At 41.6% G+C, this 20,987-nt stretch overlaps 1 protein-coding gene across 1 annotated transcript; it reads right to left on the bottom strand.

Moving 5' to 3' along the window:
• Positions 1 to 7,423: 7,423 nt before the first annotated feature.
• Positions 7,424 to 19,774, bottom strand: LOC128695559 (uncharacterized; the record flags this gene model as incomplete). The annotated part of the gene is given in 5 exon segments (XM_070093180.1): positions 7,424 to 8,918; positions 11,271 to 11,447; positions 12,420 to 12,558; positions 13,964 to 14,112; positions 19,622 to 19,774. Coding segments are annotated over 4 exon segments (618 nt in total), but the record flags the coding sequence as incomplete, so codon positions are not given.
• Positions 19,775 to 20,987: the final 1,213 nt, after the last annotated feature.

Below are 20,987 nucleotides of genomic sequence, written 5' to 3'. Positions count from 1 at the left end.
GGAGAATGGTCCAATAATGAAGCCGGGTCGGAACAGGATGTGGTAACAAACAGGGACCTGGGAGGAGGGTTGTCATGGAACGAAGACTCCACGATGATGGGACTTTTTTTTTTTTTTATGAAAAATAATAAGGACAATGGAAGGACGGTCACTAGAAGGCATGAAAGGGCCGGGGCTGTAAGTGCCCCCTCTCATCTGAGGGTACCACGAGCAGTGCAGATGCAGCGTGGAACCCGTGCCATACCCTACCAGTCACACCAATAAACCAGTGCTCCGGGATAGCAACCTCGCATCTATCGAGCCACCTTGGCGGACAAGAGAGGGTGGTTGGAAACCCGCTACAAGGCATACCTCCTTCGACTGCCACCTCCCAGAACCAACAGGCAACCTCTGGAGATACACCCATCACCTGCAGGACACTCCGCCCACTTCTCGGAAATCTGGGAAGGGAGCGGGGAGCCTCCAGATAATCAAGATTCCACAGCAAACTACACCACACCCAAGAAACCCCATGGAGCAGGATGAACCCTGGCATACTTCCACCTAGAAACCGTAATGCCAAAGGGGAGGACCCCAGAGGCTACAACCGAGACGGGAAAAAGGGAGGGTTGGGAGCGGGGAGGAAAGGGAAAAAGGGGAATGGGGAGGATGGAGGGGGGGGGGTAATTAGGCTTGGTCTGAGGAAGGAGACCAAAGGGTCTAATTCCTTAGACCAACCTCTTCAAGGGGGGCTCCTTGGCGTGGTGAAGAGGCTCTTGGTCTGAGGAATTAGCCCTGTCGGTCTTCTTCCTCAGACCGAACCTAATTACCCCCCATTCTCCCCTCCCCTATCCCATCCTCCCCATCCTCCCCCTTTTCCATTCCTCCTCCTCCTCCTCACCCCTCCCTTTTGCCCTTCCTCTTTTTAGCCTTCGTGATTTCTCCCACAGGCGCGCTAGTTCCTAGGTAGGGGAAAGGACACCGGGGTCCATCCCATTCCGTTGAGGTTTCTTGGCGGTGGCGTAGTTTGCCGTGGAATCTGGATTGCCTAGGGATGTCCCGATCCCTCTCCGGTATCCCGGAGTAGCTTTGGGTGTCTTTTGGGCGACGGGTGTATCTCTGGAAGCCACCTTTCGGATTCCGGGGGTGGTGGCTGAAGGAGGTATGCTTTGTGGCGGATATCCGGCCGCCCTCTCTTTTGTCCACCGAGGTAGCTCGGCAGATGTGAGGTTGCTATCCCAGATTGCTGGTTTACTGGCATGAAGGGTAGGGTATGGCACGGGTTCCATGCTGCATCTGCGCTACTAGCGGTGTCGAGTCCTCTTGGGCGCGGAGGGGGATTTCCGGCCCTTTCATTCCTCCTGGGAACTATTCCTCCCCGCTCCCCCCTTTTTTTATTCTTTTTTTTATTTTTATTTTCTTTTCTTCTTTCTTTTTTTTTCTTAAAAACAAAAAGCAAAGGAGTAACCTAACCATGGCAGCCCTAGTCCATGAAACCACTACCCCCGGGCCCCTTCTTGATACCGCACCCCATTCTGACCCTGCCTTGTGTTTAGACCACTCTTCGGACACTCCTGATGCCCCTGTACCTCTTGCTGGTGCTGTTTCCTCACCCGCTTCAGGTACCGGGGCTTCGACTGACTCCTTCGATTTGTCTGAACTCCGCTCTCCTTTGACTATGCTTCCGGCTTCTCCCTCTACGGTACGGCAATTTTCGAATCGCCCACCCATTTCCTGCCGGACCAACTCCGGTCCTACTCCTAAACGCCAACATCAATCTCCTGATGATGCTCCGTCGTTACCTTCCCATTCTACTCGGAAACGACCGACACGTCAAGCACTCCCTCTCCACGCTCAGTTTCGGACCACACAATGGACTAAATTCTTTACTTTAAGACCAACTTCTTCTTCTGCCTACCTTTCTGACCATAGTATTGCCAAAGCGCTCCTGCGTCATGTTGGCAGAGATATTTCATTTCACGCTCTCAAGAGCGGTACGCGCATCGTCACTGTCCAGAATGCTACCCAAGCTCATGATCTTTCTCTCCTTTCGAATATCGATACTACTCCTATCACTATTGAAAAACATCTTTCTCTCAATTCTTGTAGTGGTACTGTCATTCTGCCCCATACCATAGTCCAACAGAATTTCCAGTCATGTGGCAATGACATTTTTGAACAGCTGGAACTCCAGGATCTCCCAATCCTCAAAGTAGACACTTATGTCCTTCCTGCCCGGGGGCGGAGACGTTACCCTTGCAATGTGGCTCGTTTAACTTTTGACAGCCGAGAACTCCCGTCCTCTGTATATGTCGCGGGACATCGGTTACAAGTTCGAAAGGTGATACCTACACCGCAACAATGTAGAAATTGCTGGCGTTTTGGTCACCCAGCGAAATATTGCAGATCTATGGCCGAATGCCCAGTCTGTGGTGCCGACGACCATTCTAATACATCTTGCAGTCAACCTCCATCTTGCCTTAATTGTAATGAAGCTCACCCTTCGTACTCCCGCCGTTGCCAGGTCTACTTAAATGAACGTGAAATCCGTTGCCTCAAAGAGGCAGAAGGTCTCCCTTATGCTATGGCAGTTACTCATCTCCGCCTCCAAGGGAGACTACCCCGTGTTTCTTATTCTCGTGTTTCCAAACGTCCCCCCACTTCTGGGGTCCCATCTTCTGCAGCCTCCTCTGTTGTTACCCCTCCCATAGCCACTACGGCATCTAATCCTTTTGCTGTCCTTGGCTCTGACGTCCCGACTACAACTCAGTCTGTTCTCACATCTTCGCGTCCTTCCTCACAAGCCCCAGTATCGACAAGACCTCGTACGACACCTAATACCAATCGCCCCTCTACTCAGAAGTCCAAAAAATCCACATTGCTCAAATCTTCTTTGCCCCTTCCTTCCCTTCTTCCACCTCCACACTTTACCTTTCCAGTCTCTGTACCTAGTTCTTCCCCTCTCTCTGGCTCTATTACAAGTGTGGAGATTCACCCTCCTCCTCGTACTATGCCTTCCACCCCCGTCCCCTCCCAAGTTTCTCCCTCTTCTGTCACCTCCCAGGTTTCTACCTCTTCTGTCCCCCCCCACACTTCATCTCCAGTCCCTTACACTTTTCCCTCCCCCTCTACTTTGGTACAGTCCATTACTGTCCCAATCTTTACTCACCCTCCTCCTCCTATCTCCAATATGGTTTCCCATACATCTTTGAATTCAGAAACACTTGAAGCCATTTCAGAATATATTGCAGAGACTAAACCTTCAATGGACACTGATTCACTTCCTGTTCCTTCTCTTCCCTCTCCTCCATCTTCACAACCCCATTCTTTGCAACGCTCCGTTCCTTCGCTACTTGAACATCTTCCAATGCCACCACACGTTGACTTTTCTAACCCCTCTAGTCCGTAGGTGCCTTTACCTACAGATTCCTGATATTTTCTTCATCGCCAATCATGGCCTATTTACAGTGGAATATCCGCGGCCTCAGGGGTAATCGGGGTGAGCTTCAGATGTTGCTTTCCAGGTTTTCCCCTGTTGGTGCTTGCTTACAAGAACCAAAATTACACTCGGCTGTTTTCCAACCTATCTCAGGCTATAATTTATTGTATTCTTCGGATCCTTTCTCAGATGGGACCTTTAATGAAAGTGCCCTTCTTCTACGCAATGATATTCCGTACTGTCAACTATTTGTCCATACCTCGCTGCATTACACTGCAGCCCGTATCCACTTGAATAAGTGGTTTACAATATGTTCTTTATATCTCTCTCCTTCTCGAGCATTTTCTATCCCAGACTTTGCCTTTCTTGTTTCATCCTTACCACCACCACTTCTGTTACTTGGTGATTTTAATGCCCACCATTTCCTCTGGGGGGGGTCTCATTGTGACTCACGTGGCATTCAGTTGGAGACTTTTCTTGCCTCTCACCCCCTCCATGTTTTAAATACGGGTACTCCCACCCATTTTGATCCTCGTACTCATACTCTCTCTTGCATCGATCTATCAGTCTGCTCTTCCTCCACTGCACTAGACTTCACCTGGTCTGTTCTACCAGACTTACATGACAGCGATCATTTTCCGATCATTCTTACTTCTCCTTCCTATTCACCACCTTTCCGTAGCCCTCGCTGGCAATTTGATCGGGCAAATTGGGATCTTTACTCACACCTCACTGCTTTTAGTGAGGTTCCTTCTTCATCCTCCATTGATGAGCTCCTACACATCTTCTCGACATCAGTTTATACCGCAGCTTCTCATTCTATACCCCAAACCTCAGGCAGGCATTCTCAGAAGTGCGTGCCTTGGTGGTCTCCTGCTTGTGCTCGTGCAGTACGTTTGAAACGTGCTGCATGGGGCAGGTACCGGTACAATAGAACCGCTGAGAGACTTGTTGATTTTAAGCAGAAGCGTGCGATCGCTCGCCGTGTCATCCGTGAAGCTAAACGCACTTGTTGGCGAGACTATGTTTCCACCATCACCTCTGCTTCTTCTATGAGTGCAGTCTGGAAAAAAGTGAGGAAATTGAGTGGTAAATACTCTCCTGACCCGGCTCCTGTTCTACGGGTCACTGGTGTTGATATAGCAAACCCTCTCGACGTTGCCATTGAACTTGGCACACATCTGGTCCGTATTTCCCGAGGGCTCCATCTATGCCCCTCGTTTCTTTCCTCAAAGTCTGCCAGAGAGTTAGTACCCTTGGACTTTTCTTCTCTCGGAGAAGAACAGTATAATGTGCCTTTTACACTTCAAGAACTGGAGGCAACGCTCTCAGCTTGCCGATCATCGGCAGCTGGGCCTGATGACATTCATATTCGTATGTTACAACATTTACATCGGTCAGCCCTTGTAGTCCTCTTACACCTCTTCAATCTTATTTGGGCACAAGGAGTTCTTCCCCAGCTGTGGAAATCTGCCATTATTCTCCCTTTCCGCAAACCGGGTACTACAGGACATGATGCCTCTCACTATCGCCCCATCGCTCTTACAAGTGCAGTTTGCAAAGTGATGGAACGCCTCGTAAATCGACGTTTAATGTGGTATTTAGAGACTCACAACAGTCTCTCCGCTAGTCAATATGGCTTTCGTAAGGGTCGTTCTACCATAGACCCCTTACTACGCTTGGATACGTATGTTCGTAATGCCTTTGCGAATAATCACTCAGTTATTGCCATATTTTTTGACCTTGAGAAGGCATATGACACAACTTGGAGGTATAATATTTTGGCCCAGGCCCATTCCTTAGGCCTCCGAGGCAATCTACCATCCTTCCTTAAGAACTTTTTAACTGACAGACATTTCCGTGTTCGAGTCAATAATGTTCTTTCCCCGGACTTCGTCCAAGCTGAAGGTGTCCCTCAGGGATGTGTTCTAAGCACAACACTTTTTCTCCTTGCTATAAATGATTTGGCCTCTGTTCTTCCACCCAATATTTGGTCATCACTCTATGTTGATGACTTCGCTATTGCTTGTGCAGGCACTGACTGTCACCTTATTGCAGTTTCTCTCCAGCATGCGGTCGACCATGTTTCCACTTGGGCCACCACACATGGGTTTAAATTTTCAAGTACCAAAACTCACCAAATTACTTTCACTAGACGCTCTGTTATCTCCGATCATCCTTTGTATCTCTATGGCTCCCGTATCCCCGAACGTGATACAGTCAGGTTTCTAGACCTTCTCTTTGACCGTCGGTTAACCTGGAAACCTCACATTACCTCTCTGAAGGCAACTTGTCACAGCCGGCTAAACCTTCTTAAAACCCTTGCTCGTCTTTCCTGGGGAGCTGATCGTCGAACTCTGCTTCGCCTACATTCAGCCCTCGTTTTATCGAAACTCGATTATGGTGACCAGATTTATTCCGCGGCCTCTCCTGCTACTCTCTCTAGCCTTAACTCTATCCATCACCAAGGCTTACGTTTGTGCCTTGGTGCTTTTCGCTCTTCCCCTGTTGAGAGCCTCTATACAGAAGCAAATGTTCCATCCTTGTCTGATCGCCGTGATGCCCATTGCCTTCGTTACTATGTACGCTCTCACGATCTACACAATCCTTCCATTTATAGAATGGTCACCGATATTAGTAGACATTCTTTATTCGTTCGCCGCCCCTGTTTGCTCCGTCCCTTTTCTCTTCGCCTACATTCACTCGTCTTCCCTTCAGTTACCACCTTTATATGTTCATGTAGCATCTCACTTTTCCCTACCCCCCTGGGAAGTTCCAGCTGTTCGGGTCTGTTCTTTCTCACTCCCTTGCTCGAAAGCTCAACTGCCTACGGTGGCTTCCCGCTCTCTTTTTCTTGATCACTTCCACTCCCATTCTCATGCCACCGCTGTGTACACAGATGGCTCTAAGTCTTCAGACGGCGTCGGATTCGCAGCAGTGTTTCCGGACAGCGTCGTACGAGGGCATTTACTATCTTCAGCTAGCATTTTTACTGCTGAACTGTATGCCATTCTTGCAGCACTTATTCGTATCGCATCTATGCCTGTGTCATCATTTGTAGTAGTCTCAGACTCCCTTAGTGCTCTACAGGCTATACGAAAATTTGATACATCTCATCCCCTAGTTCTCCGTATCCAACTTTGGCTACGCCGTATCTCTACCAAACATAAAGATATTGTTTTTTGTTGGGTCCCTGGTCATGTCGACGTACAGGGCAATGAACAGGCAGACACTGCTGCGCGGTCAGCAGTATATGACCTACCAATTTCCTATCGAGGTGTTCCATTTCTGGACTATTTTGCTGCAATAGCTACCCACCTTCGCACCCGTTGGCAACAACGTTGGTCAACTCTGCTCGGTAACAAACTTCATTCTATTAAACCGAGCATAGGTTACTGGCCGTCTTCTTGTCATCAGTGCCGAGGTTGGGAGACCACTCTCTCCCGCCTTCGCATTGGCCACACTCGTCTTACTCATGGGTATCTCATGGAGAGGCACCCTGTTCCTCTCTGTGAGCAGTGTCAAGTTCCAGTATCGATTAGCCACATTCTGTTAGACTGCCCTCTCTATCAACGAGCACGCAGAATTTACCTCCAACGTCGTCTTCGTTCTACTACTCTCTCTTTACCTTCCCTTCTTGCTGATGGACCCTCCTTTAATCCTGACTCTCTCATTGACTTCTTGACAACGACTGATTTACTCCACAAACTCTGATGATACTTTTCGCACTCCCCTCAGCCCTTTCTAGTTCAGTCTCTTGCTGCCCTTTACCCTTTCACCATCCACTACCCCGCTGTTATCCGTAACCTATTACTCATCCATCTCCCTTTTGCTACCTGATGCCCTCGCTCCCTTCCTGCCCTGCAGCGCTGTATAGTCCTTGTGGCTTAGCGCTTCTTTTTTGATTATAATAATAATAATCCTTAGACCAAGAGCCTCTTTGCCACATCAAGGAGCCCCCCCTTGAAGAGGCCAACCTTAAGCAGTACAGTAATACAAATTAAATATCCTGTTCAGTTTTTATTGATCTGTTACAGTTTAAGGATTACATTACAAAAAGTATTTTAGCATGTGTCTGGGGTGGGAGGAAATGTTCAATATAGTATTTACACGAACTCTAGTATAATGAAGTAATAACAGGGTGGGGAAAAAAGAGATGTATGTTACACAAAGATCAGTCATATCAAAATATACTCCAGACATGATTTGCCAGACACATTGAGATTTTGGCAGTTTGTTGCATTGAATGTTTGACCAGCCAGATATTACTAAAGGGTTTGTCTTTTATTGTAAAATTTGGCACTTGCTCTTTAACATATTAGCAGGTAGTGCCCTTGATGTGGAAGGACTCTTGCTCTTAAGAATTGGAGCTGCCTTTCTCAGATCAAACATACCACTCATTTTTTTTTTTCCAGGTGATGTATGGCTTGCAAGGGTTTACAACTTCTCCATCAATGCTGTATACATAGGTGCTACTTTAAATACACACCAAGGGGAGGGAAACAGGGTGCTTCCTGTTGAAAGGTCTCCAATCCCAGGAATTAACAGCTATCTTTTCCTTGGATAAAGCCTGATTTCCCCCTTTCTCCCATTACTCTCTTCAGTGGAGGATTCATTTTAATCCACAGGGGTCATGTAGTGGCTGGGAGGCATTCAGGTTCAATTGAAAGGAGGAGTTTCAATTTCTTGGATCAAAAGCCCCTGACTGGTATCAAGGCACCTCCCTGGAAGAGTCTTCAATGGAGGGGATGTCTTGATGCTGCTAAAAGCCTCTGTCAAAGGAATTATAACTACCCTTTCCTCCCTTGAAATAAAATCTAATTGCTTACCATTACTCAACGCTGTATAGCCCTTGTGGCTTAGCGCTTCTTTTTTATTATAATAATAATTACAATTACTCAAGCACTGTGTGATCCCCTACAGGTTTAGTGCTTTCCCTATGAATATAGTGTTTTCAAAGTAACCCATTGAGAATACTGGCAAATTGCAAAAACTGTTGAATCTACTGGTCATTATGACTTTCACATAGATACATGTTATTAAACACTTATTTTAATGTCTCTGATGTGCCAACTACTGTATGCTGAATGATGGCCTGTAGCTCTAGTATACAAGGATTTTAATGCAGTGTTCATTAAAAAAATCTTGTAATATTAAGATGGTTTTTGTACACAATTACAAACTTATTTATATGTGCATTCTCCATAGGTTACATCATTCTAAACACTACACCCCTTGTATTCTTTGCCTCCCTCCCCCACCCTTTCCTTAAAACTTGTTTGCTGATTTGTGACCTTTGATGTAGAATGTACCATGGATTCTGTTTTGTAAGCTACACCTTGTGGGACTTGTTTTTGTGAACTTTTTTTTTTTTTCCATGAGCTGTTATCCATTTTTAACGCCATTGCTCTTATCCTGTTGTAGAGCGCTCTTATGGCCTTGGAATGTTTCATGCCTTCTGCTCTTTTCTGTGTTGAGATCATTGGCATATTTCAATACCCTGAAAAATGAAGAAATATTTTTTTTTAAATTAAGCTGAGGAAGGATAAATATAAAACTTAAGAACTCTTATGTTGCAAATGGTGCCTGTGTAGCTGCTGAACCAGTGACATTTAGGTTTTTGAAAAAGCGAGCCTTGTGGGTTTAGGGCTTAGTTTTGATAACTGAAAAAACTGAATTCTATATTTTGTTTAAAACATCTTCATAATCACAAACTCTAATTCACTTAATTCTACATACTGTGTGTGTTGTGTCTTCATAAGAGATGTTCTTGAAGGAGATTGCCTTGATGCTGGTCCCTTGATCTCAGTAATTTTAATCATCTTCCCCTTCAGATTAAACCCATGATTACTGTACTTCCTATTTCCCAGGTGCTGTATGACCCATACAGGGTCATACATCACCTAGAAATGGGAAGTGATCAGGCTTGATTGAAAGAGGATGCTCATCACTAACATCAAGGTATTTGGTTTTGGACTAACTCCTGAGACTCAAATTAACAGAGATGGAAGGGAAAAATTTTGGTTTGGAAAAATCTAGTTTACAAGAACTTCTCAAGGATTACACCTGCTGAGGTATTGACTGTTTTAGGTGCAAAATATAAAATCTGAAAATTTCAGTAAAAAACAAGAAATTCCATATCCCTTTCAATCTTATTCATAGTGAGCTTTTTGGTAAACTAAACTAGAATGACATTAAGTAGGAAACATATGCACCAATAATTATTCAGTACTGTAAATGCCTTGCCAGAAGAGTGTGGACACCCCAATTCAATGACCATCCAAACTGCGACATGCTCACTCATTCTTTAGGGTGCACTGTATTTCCCACCTCTAGGACTTGGTTCAGCTATCAGATCTCAATGAACTAATAAATGTTACCTTGCTCACACTAACTGAATATCAAATTTAAAGAAAAACTTGTATTATGCAATCTAAAATGTTCACACATGCCTGCTGGATACTCAGACCTCTACCACTCAAAACGACCTACATCCTTCCCTGTAATTTCACAGGACAACCCATACCCTTTCTTCCACCCAGGATTTAGTGAACTTTTAATCATAAGTTAATAATAAAAAAATATGATTGTAACTTTGGTGACATTATTGCTGGTAAGGGGGTCTTAATCCAAAGAAATGAACCTATGCTCCTTTTCCTTGGATCAGACTCAATTGCCTTCCATTCCCCAGGAACTTCCGTCAAGGGAGCCCTTGATTCAGGTGAAGGACTAAGCCAAGGAATTGGAGTTACTCTTCCTTTCTTCAGGTCAAACTTTATTACCTCCCACTTCCCAAATGCTGTATGACTTTCCCATTATTGCAATAGTAAAAATAATACTCTATTGTTATCCCTAATCTATTTAGAGCTGAATGACCCCAAACAGGTTTAGCACTTTATGATGCTGAAGCTGTGAACATTGATGGTTTTAAATCCCTATATGGTATTGGGAATGCATCCACTATTCCAAAACAGAATAATCCAAGGACATTTACTTGAGTTACCGTATTATCACAGTTACATGCAATTCTCACCATTATTATGCATGTTGTGACCATGTCTGATTTATCATTTGTGGTTTTCAACTCGAAAGTTTCTCACAAGCATCTAGAATTTTGACTCCTATCATTAACCACGTACAACTTTGGTTGTTGTATTTCTAGTACAGTGTATACATAAGGAAGTTATCTGCTGCATCCCTAGATATGCCAACATTCAGGGCAATGAATAAGAAAACTCAGCTACTTGGTCAGCTATTCATGACCTCTCAATTTCCCATGGGGGTATTCCTTTCTCAAGATATTTTTTTCTGTACTCTCTTAGCACCTCTGCAGGCAATGGCAACAACATTTGTCTGAGTTATAATGCAACAAAGTGCTTTCTATCAAACCCTGATTGGAATTCTGGCCATCTTCCTACCACTGTTGGATTTAGGAAACTGCACTTTATGAATCGGATGCAAACAACTCGTACACGGACATCACATGGAGAAATGACTGGCATCAACTTGCAAGAACTGCCAGGTCACTGTCAGTTCACCATGTCTAAATAATAATAATAGACTGTTCTGTCAGTGGGTATGCAAAATTCATCTCTATTTATAATGCCCCAACATAACTGACTTCCTGAAAGTCCCACCTTTGACTGGCACACACGCACACCCACTTTAACGAAAAGTAACCCCCGACCTCCACCAATCTCCTAACCTTTGTACACCCCTACCTTACATACAGCATTGTATGATCCATATGGGTTTAGTGCACAAAATAATTAATTCAATTTTCACATCCATCTGAAAAAATGCTACTAAACCTGTATAGTTTATTCAGCAAACACTGGCAAATTACACATACTTATTTGCGATCTTTCTTGTACTCTTGCAAAAGGGTTTCCAGTTCATTCCTCAGAGGATTTAGAGATGAATCATCAGGAACAGGAGGGTTTTTCCTCTTTTGTCTTCCAGTGTGTGAGCCTGTAACTGCCTCTTGCATAACTGTCTCTATGTCCTTATCACTGAACTGGTAAGAAATCTGTGGCATATGTTAAATGTTTAAATATTAAATGACAAAACATTACCAAATTTTTAAAATACAAATATTTAAAGGCACAACTATGAAAATTTAGTTCCTATAACATTGTAGATAAAGTACAGGTTGGCCATCACTAATCTGGCAATCAGTAATCCAGTTCCATTAGTAATCCAGCACTAATTTCAGCTAACATAATTTCAAATTTCTGGGGTTGCCACACTAACCTGCCACTGCTGAACCAGCTCACTTTTAACCCTAGCCATGGTTCCAACGAATAAAAGTAATGCCTCTCATTGTGTAAAGCACATAAACTGTACACCGTCCATACAAGATAGTGGCTTTGCAGCCACTGTCGGTCACCATGAACTCAGCTCACTGAGATAAGGTCTGAGAGAATAGGTCTGTGTGGTAATTGTGCACTATACAAAAAAAAAATCCTGCAGCACACAGTGCATAATGAGAAAAAAACTGCAACTGTGTTTATGGTGTAAACCTGACTTTGCAGTGTATTTCTGTATGGTTGTATTCTTGTTTTTTCAATATGTGCTGATGTTCAAGAGTAAACAAATGATGTCACTGTCCAATACGTGTCCAACTGGCCAGTCTAATACGCAGTCACGAATGGGTTGACATTATTTATACAATTATTACAATAATGTAGTAGTTCCTTTATACTCCCATCTATCTGATATTCAATCTATTATTGCCTATTATTATTATTATAATCATGGGGGAGTGCTAAACCCTATTATTGCCTAGACTTTCTTATCCTCATCACCTTGCTCATTTCCAATTTTTTTTTTTTCACATACCCTCCCAAATTTGTTCACCAACCTCTGCAACTTGTCCTCAGAATCCCCAAAAGAAGTGTGTTATCAATAAAAAAGCAATTGTGACAACTCCCACTTTGTATTAGATCTAATATCTTAATCCTACACCTCTTTCAAATAAATGGCACAAAGACTAACTTACCAGGTGAAGAGAATGTGGAAAGTTTCCCTGTTCCCTCTCAACTGCGAGGTGCTGGTTGAAATTTCTATGTGGAATCAAATAATGGGGGCAGCCTGGAATCTGACATGCATTGCGCAGCAGTTTTAGATCCACATTATACCTATAATTGAAAATAATATTAGGTACTGCATTTAACTTGTAAAATTATAAACTAAATAAAGTAAAAAGTGCTAAAACAAACAAAAATAAGTCACAGGTTGAGAGCCTAGATTCAACCTATTCCTCTTTTATTTTACCAAACTTTTAATGCTTATTCCTTCAATGAGGGAGAAATGGAGGCCTTATGTTGAAGACCTGTTGATCTACAGAATTTGAGCTAGCCTTTGGTGAGGGGCTCTTGATTTAGGGAATTGGATCTGTGCTCCAGTTCCCCGAATTAAGCCTGAATGCCTTCCACATCCCCCCCCACAGGCGCTGTATAATCCTCCAGGTTTAGCGCTTCCCCCTTGATTATAATAATAATAATAATGAGCTAGCCTTCCCATTTTTGGATCAAATTAATTACCTCTCATTTCCCAGGCAATGTGTGACACTTATGGGTTGAACACTGCACCATGGCATATTATATATTAGACTTATATTTTATTATAAATTATCAAAGCTTCATATACATATACTTTATGTATAAATTTATTTCCCATATATAACTAAAATGGCATACAAGTTTCACTGACTCACACTATAATGTTAAAATGTGTATAAACTAGAAAAGGTTTAATTAAAAAAAAAAGGCAATTAGTTCTTTGAAAGTATAGTAATTACATTATATTTTAAATGTGACAACAAAAATAGTGATTTTTAACTCTTTCAGGGTCGGTGCTGTACTTGTACAGCTTGAGAGCCACAGTCCACCGAGAGAAAGCTGGTAGGCCTACATATGAGAGAATGGGTCTGCATGATCAGTGTGGAAGTATAAAAAAAATCCTGCAGCACACAGTGCATAATGAGAAAAAAAACTCCGACCATGTTTTTGGTTTAAAACAACAATTTTGCAGTGCATTTTCATATGGTATTTATGGTTGCCTTCTCGTTTTCTTGGTCTCATTTGATAGAATGGAAGATATGTTATAGAAATGGATATGATTTTGATTGGTTTCACAATTAAAAGTACAGTGGACCCCCGGTTAACGATATTTTTTCAATCCAGAAGTATGTTCAGGTGCCAGTACTGACCGAATTTGTTCCCATAAGGAATACTGTGAAGTAGATTAGTCCATTTCAGACCCCCAAACATACACGTACAAACGCACTTACATAAATACACTTACATAATTGGTCGCATTCGGAGGTGATCGTTATGCGGGGGTCCACTGTACCTTGAAATTGAGCTCAAAGTAGCGGAAATGTCTTATCTTTCGGTTTCATTACCTTCAGAAAAAAATTCTTTAACATTTCATAAGATAAAATTATTATTTTGAAAGTTCTTCGACCCTGGAAGGAAGTTTGTGAGCAGAGGTCATTACATTGAAATGGTTAACACAACCCCATAATGCAGCTTTACGTACCTATAAACCTGATTGAAAGTTTCTTCTGTAACTTCAATTCCTTTAGCCTGAGCCGCTTCAACAATCTGTTTGCAGGTTAGAGGCATTACCAATGGACTGTGAATTGTCATATAAGCCTTGCGCCACTCTTGAACAGCAAACTCTTCAACCTAGCAGCAAAAATCAATTCTTTTAGATTAAAAAAGAATTTCATGATTAATTTTTTGCAATCTTCCTTTACAACTTACAGCATTTTCTTACATTAAAACTGCAATAATAATAATAACGATTATTATACTATTTTCAAAATTCCTAAATAGTGAATTGCTCTTGATTCCAAAATGGAGTTACCTTTCACTTCATTGGATCAAACCTGATTACCTCTCATTTCCCAGGCCCTGCATGACCCTTACGTGTTTAGTGTTTCCTCGTGAATATTACTATATATTATTATTACTAGTTATAATACCCTACAAATTTCAGCATAGTATATAGATATTTTTTACTATATCAGTACTGTTATAAAATTTAAAACTAACTATAGATGTACAGCAGAACTCCCACATCCACTGATTTGGTATCCACGGTTTACTGTGGTCCAAAAATACCTCTTAATTTTACATAATGATGGCCCCAAAGTGAAAAAATGGAAAAGCTGGAAGTTCTTGAAAGCCTAAGAGAAGCCATGAAGCGCTTCCCATCAGTGAAAAAGTGATAATTTTCCACTTACTGAGCATAATTTATCAAACTTTATAATAAGTATGTACAAGACTTATCCCCCATGGATACGGGGGTCCTACTGTACATGTACAGTACTGTAATATTTAAAGTGAACACTATGTATTACACATCATTATGATCAAGGGGACTGAACTTTTAAGAAATACAATAGTGTTAACATTAACCCTTTCGTGGTTTCGGCCATACTAGTATGGCTTACACGCCAGGGTTATTGACGTACTAGTACGCATAAATTCTAGCGCCCTCAAATCTAGCGAGAGAAAGCTGGTAGGCCTACATATGAAAGAATGGGTCTATGTGGTCAGTGTGCACAGTATAAAAAAAATTCTGCAGCACACAGTGCATAATGAGAAAAAAAAAAAAAACTTTGACCGTGTTTTTGGTTTAAAACAGCGACTTTGCACTGTATTTTCGTATGGTATTTATTGTTGTATTCTAGTTTTCCTGGTCTCATTGTATAGAATGGAAGACATATTACAGAAATTGAGATGATTTTGACTGGTTTTACAATGAAAAGTACCTTGAAATTGAGCTCAAAGTAGCAGAAATGTTTGATTTTTACCAAAGTTCAAAAGTAAACAAATCATGCTAAGTGTCCAATACACATCAACTGGTGAGTCTAATATTCTTTCACAAGTGCTCCGATATTATTTATACCATTTCTACACTAATGCAGTAGTCTGCATAACAGTAAATCTTATTTTTTTGTGAGAATAAAAAATCAAAGTGGAAAGCAAAAGAAATGTAAGAGGGGCCTGGGGACGTGACTAATGAACAGAGGAAATGTTATTTTAGTGCCAGGAATGTCTTTCTTGTTTATTCTGGACCCTATTTGGAAATTGGCATCTTTTGAAATTTATGTGAAATTGGCAAAATTGCTAAATTCTGACCACTTTATTGGATAGTTGCAATTGGTAAATGGGTGGTTTCTTGTACTCATTCCATAGAAAAAATGGAGTTCTAGTGAAATAGTTATGATTTTTGTCGACTAGTACACTGGAATTGGCCGAAAATAGGGCTCAAAGCGGGCAAAATTGCCGATGCGTAAACATTGTTGAGACCGCTAACTTCGAGAGAGCATAATTCCGTAAGTTTTCCATCAAATTTCATACTTTTGGTGTCATTATGATTGGGAAAAGATTCTCTATCTTTTCATAAGAAATAATTTTTTTGTTTTTGAAATTTTGGCGAGCCTGAGAACAAGTCTCTGAGAGGGCCTGGTGACCCTCAAAGGGTTAAGTACTAATCGGCAGTTATACATTATTAACTCAAGAAACAGAAAGAGCTCAAATACATGGCAAGCCAGTGTTAAAACTAGCAGGCCAGTGCTTTAACTACTAGTACATGCAGGCTTAATAAGATTCATCAAAATAGTTATATCTTTTTAAACATGCTATATAACCTCTCTAATGAAGAGAAATATACCTGGTTGGGCGAATCTTATTAAACCTGTGAGACCAGTGAAGAGACCACTGGTCTGCTGTTGCAAGACTGGCTTGCCACAGATTTCAACCCTGCTGTTTCTTTGAGTTCCTTACAATCATGCTATGACAAGTTTTGCGAGTAATGTGCAGTATACTATGTACAGTACTATAATTACAAATCATTAATACTATATGAGAAGAGAATATAAAAGTTATAAAAGAAAAGAAACTATTATATTTAGGACTATAACAATGATGCAAATACTAACAATATTTGTAATACAGCATTGAGTAACAATAAAGTGGTACCATAGTTTTTCAGTAATAGGTAGTTTCTAATAGTACAATGGACCCTCAGCTAACGATATTAATCCATTCCTGAAAGCTCATCATTAGATGAAATTATCGTTAGCTGAATTAATTTTCCCCATAAGAAATAATGGAAATCAAATTAATCCGTGCAAGACACCCCAAAGTATGAAAAAAAATTTTTTTTTACCACATGAAATATTAATTTTAATACACACAAACTGACACTTACCTTTATTGAAGATCTGGTGATGATTGATGGGATGGGAGGAGGGGAGAGTGTGGAAGTTGTTAATGTTTAGAAGGGGAATCCCCTTCCATTAGGACTTGAGGTATCAAGTCCTTTTCCGGGGTTATTTCCCTTCTTCTTTTAATGCCACTAGGACCAACTTGAGAGTCACTGGACCTGTCGCACAACATATCTGTCCATAGAGGCCTGTACCTCCCGTTCCTTTATGACTTTCCTAAAGTGGTTCACAACATTGTCATTGTAATAGCCACCAGCATGGCTTGCAATAGCTGTGTGAGGGTGATTTTCATCAAAAAAGGTTTGCACTTCAAGCCACTTTGCACACATTTCCTTAATCTTTGAGGTAGGCAACCTCTTCAATTTCTCTATCCCCTCCTCCGAAGCAGTTTCCTCAGGTCTGGCCTCTTGCTGTTGAAGATGATCTTGCAGCTCATCAGTGGTTAGTTCTTCACTGTCCTCCTCCACCAACTCTTCCACATTCTCCCCACTAACCTCCAACCTCAAGGACTTCCCCAATGCCACAACTGATTCCACAACTGGCATACACTTCTCAGGGTTAGCCTCAAATCCTTCAAAATCCCTTTTGTCTACACATTCTGGCCACAGTTTCTTCCAAGCAGAGTTCAAGGTCCTCTTAGTCACTCCCTCCCAAGCCTTACCTATAATGTTTACACAATTGAGGATGCTAAAGTGATCTCTCCAAAACTCTCTTAGAGTCAATCGAGTTTCTGTGGTCACTACAAAGCACTTTTGAAACATAGCTTTTGTGTAGTTTTTTGAAGTTTGAAATGGCCTGCTGGTCCATGGGCTGCAGGAGAGGAGTGGTATTAGGAGGCAAAAACTTGACCTTAATGAAGCTCATGTCCCCAGAAAGTCGCTCTTCCAAGTCTGAAGGATGACCAGGAGCACTGTCTAATACCAGGAGGCACTTAAGGTCCAATTTATTTTCCAGGAGGTAATTTTTCACAGTGGGGGCAAATGCATGGTGTAACCAGTCATAGAAAAGGTCTCTAGTGACCCATACCTTACTGTTTACCCTCCACATCACACACAAATTAGCCTTGAGGACATTGTTTCTCCTGAATACTCTGGGAGTTTCAGAGTGATACACCAATAAAGGCTTCACTTTGCAATCACCACTAGCATTAGCACACATCAAGAGAGTAAGCCTGTCTTTCATAAGCTTATGTCCTGGGAATGCCTTTTCCTCCTGAGTAATGTAGGTCCTGTTCGGCATTTTCTTCCAAAACAGGCCTGTTTTGTTGCAATTAAACACTTGTTCAGGTTTCAATTCTTCACTGTCTAAGTAATCCTTGAATTCCTTCACATATTTTTCAGCCACTTTTTGGTCCGAACTGGCAGCCTCACCATGCCTTATCACATTATGTATCCCACTACGATTCTTAAATCTCTCAAACCAACCTTTGCTGGCCTTAAATTCACTCATATCACTACTAGTTGCAGGCATTTTTCTAATTAAATCCTCATGCAACTTCCTAGCCTTTTCACATATGATCGCTTGAGAGATGCTATCTCCTGCTATCTGTTTTTCGTTTATCCACACCAATAACAGTCTCTCAACATCTTCGAGTACTTGCGATCTCTTATTCGAAAACAAAGTTGCACCTTTTGCAAGAACAGCTTCCTTGATTGTCGTTTTCTTGGCCACAATAGTCTCCAAGACACGCACTCCACTTTTGTACTTAGCAATTATCTCTTTCTTCATATCCATAGTAATTCTCACCCTTTTTCCTGCAGGGTTGGCACTAGAAGCTTTCTTGGGGCCCATGGTGACTTATTTTGCTGATACAATCACTAAAAACGCTGTGATAATATGAAATGTTCCAATTGTATGTGTAGATGCGACTGCACTTGCTGGCTTGTAAACACTGGCACCCATGGGACAACTGAGGTGTGCTAAGGCCACACGTGGATGCGTCTCAAACGAATCGCATTGGGCAAGTTTTTTAGCGTTAGCCGAGGCAAAATTTTTGCGTTAAAATGTATCGTTGGCCAGATTTAACATTAGCTGATGCCATCGTTAGCTGAGGGTCCACTGTAATTCCAATTTATCAGGTACAGCAGTTACAGTTTGGTAAATGAGAGTAACTGAGTACAATTAAGCTCAAAAGTAAAGTACAGAAGAGGTATCTCAGTTTATTCAACTTCTGACAAAAAATGGGTATCTGTCATAAAGAACAAAATTTCACAATACAATGGCTGGAACAGTACACAAATAACCTACACACAGGAAAAACTAATGACAACATTTCAGTCTAACTTAGACTGTAAATAAGTCACACTGAGGCGAGAAGGGAAGGTCAGAATACATACGGGAGGGGGTGGGGAAAGAAGAATGGTAGAACAAGATGGAAAAGGAGGTGAAGGAAGAGGAGAAACAGCAATAGTAGTGATAGTAGAATAGTAGCAGAATAGCAACAGTAGAGTAGTAGTAATATAGTATAGTAGTAGTATAGAAGTAGTATAGTAATAATAGTATAGTAGTAATAGTATAACATCCCACCCCTCTGAAGGAGTGGTGATGTTCTGGTTAGGAGGGTAATCCAAATTGTGATGTTGGAACCCTTTTGGACGAAGTGATTGAATGAGTGACAGTGAAAATGTTTTCTTCTTTGCTGGGTCACCCAACTTTGGTAGGAGGCAGCCGAAGTGTTAAGAAGGCAAAAGAGTTACCTGCTATCTAACATTTTAAAGTGACAAAGAAACAATCAGTAAATAATCTTGCCAGAGTATAAAATATTCAACAGGCTGATTGTGATTCACCCATTTTCTCTTCTTTGGGAAAGCAAATAAGGGTAGGGTGAGTGGAGTAGCCCTCCCTATGTCAGTGGTACCCCTCTTAAAAAAAAAAAAAAAAGAATTTCATCAGAATTAAAAAAAATTATGTACTGTATGAATGTGGTTTATCTACCTTTTATTTTCCAGCTGACTTACCTCTGTCAATAAAATATCTTTGAGATTCCTTGCATTTTCTTGTGTCACTTTTTCCTTGATAAATTTGAGAGCTTTTTCACTCGTATCTAAATCTTTAGAGCGGCGGTCCCTTGAGCTGTTATGTTGAAGAGCTTCACTTACATACACAAGAACCTGAAAATTTAATCCAAAGAATGATGCATTAGTTGTTAAATTTCTTAACACTCCAGCCATCTCCCACCATGGTAGGGTGATCCAACAAAGAAAAAAAAAAAACACTTTAGATCTCACTCATTCAATCACTGTTGGATGTCTAAGCCCCTAGCACTCAAAACCACCTTTATCCCCTCCCTTCTACCATTCCTAGGATGACCCTTACCCCTCCTTCCCTCCACCCCAGATTTATACACCCTCCTTCTCATCCAACTTTTTCCACCCTCTCTAAATGTCCAAACCACATCAACAACCACTCCTCAGCCCTCAGGATAATACTCTTGGTAACTCCACACTTCTTCCTAATCTACAAACTTCAAATTCTCTCCATAATATTCACACTAAACATTGCCCTCAAACATGACATCTCTACTACGTACTTCCAGCCTACTCCTCAATGCAACATTCAAAACCCATGCTTCACACCCATACAATAGTGTTGGTACCACTATACTCTGATATATTTCCCTTTTTGCACTACTAACCCCTTTTCCCTCCTTCAATTCTATGGCTCGCCTTATCTCTCACAAAACCATCTGCAAACAGGTCCACTCCCAAATATTTCAACACATCTATTTCCTTACAAAGCAAAAGAAATTATGGGTTGACAAGTTTTTAAAAATCTTCCAAAACAAAATCTGCATTGTGCTTCTCCAATATCAGTTATTCTTTTTATCGAACTGTCTTGCATTTATACATATACAAAGGAAGTCATAATGCAAGAATATGTACTGGTATTTTTAATTTTCGATAGGTAGACAGCAACCGCCCAGGGAGGTACTACCGTCCTGCCAAGTGAGTGTAAAACGAAAGCCTGTAATTGTTTTACATGATGGTAGGATTGCTGGTGTCCTTTTTTCTGTTTCATAAACATGCAAGATTTCAGGTATGTCTTGCTACTTTTACTTACACTTAGGTCACACTACACATACATGTACAAGCGTATATATACATACCCCTCTGGGGTTTCTTCTATTTTCTTTCTAGTTCTTGTTCTTGTTTATTTCCTCTTATCTCCATGGGGAAGTGGAACAGAATTCTTCCTCCGTAAGCCATGCGTGTTGTAAGAGGCGGCTAAAATGCCGGGAGCAAGGGGCTAGTAACCCCTTCTCCCGTATAAATTACTAAATTTGAGAGAAACTTTCGTTTTTCTTTTTGGGCCACCCTGCCTTGG

The sequence above is a fragment of the Cherax quadricarinatus genome, chromosome 42, assembly GCF_038502225.1.
Source record: "Cherax quadricarinatus isolate ZL_2023a chromosome 42, ASM3850222v1, whole genome shotgun sequence".
Lineage (NCBI taxonomy): Eukaryota > Metazoa > Arthropoda > Malacostraca > Decapoda > Parastacidae > Cherax > Cherax quadricarinatus.
Note: the sequence above shows the minus strand (reverse complement) of the source record. Positions and strands in the feature narration are given on the sequence as shown.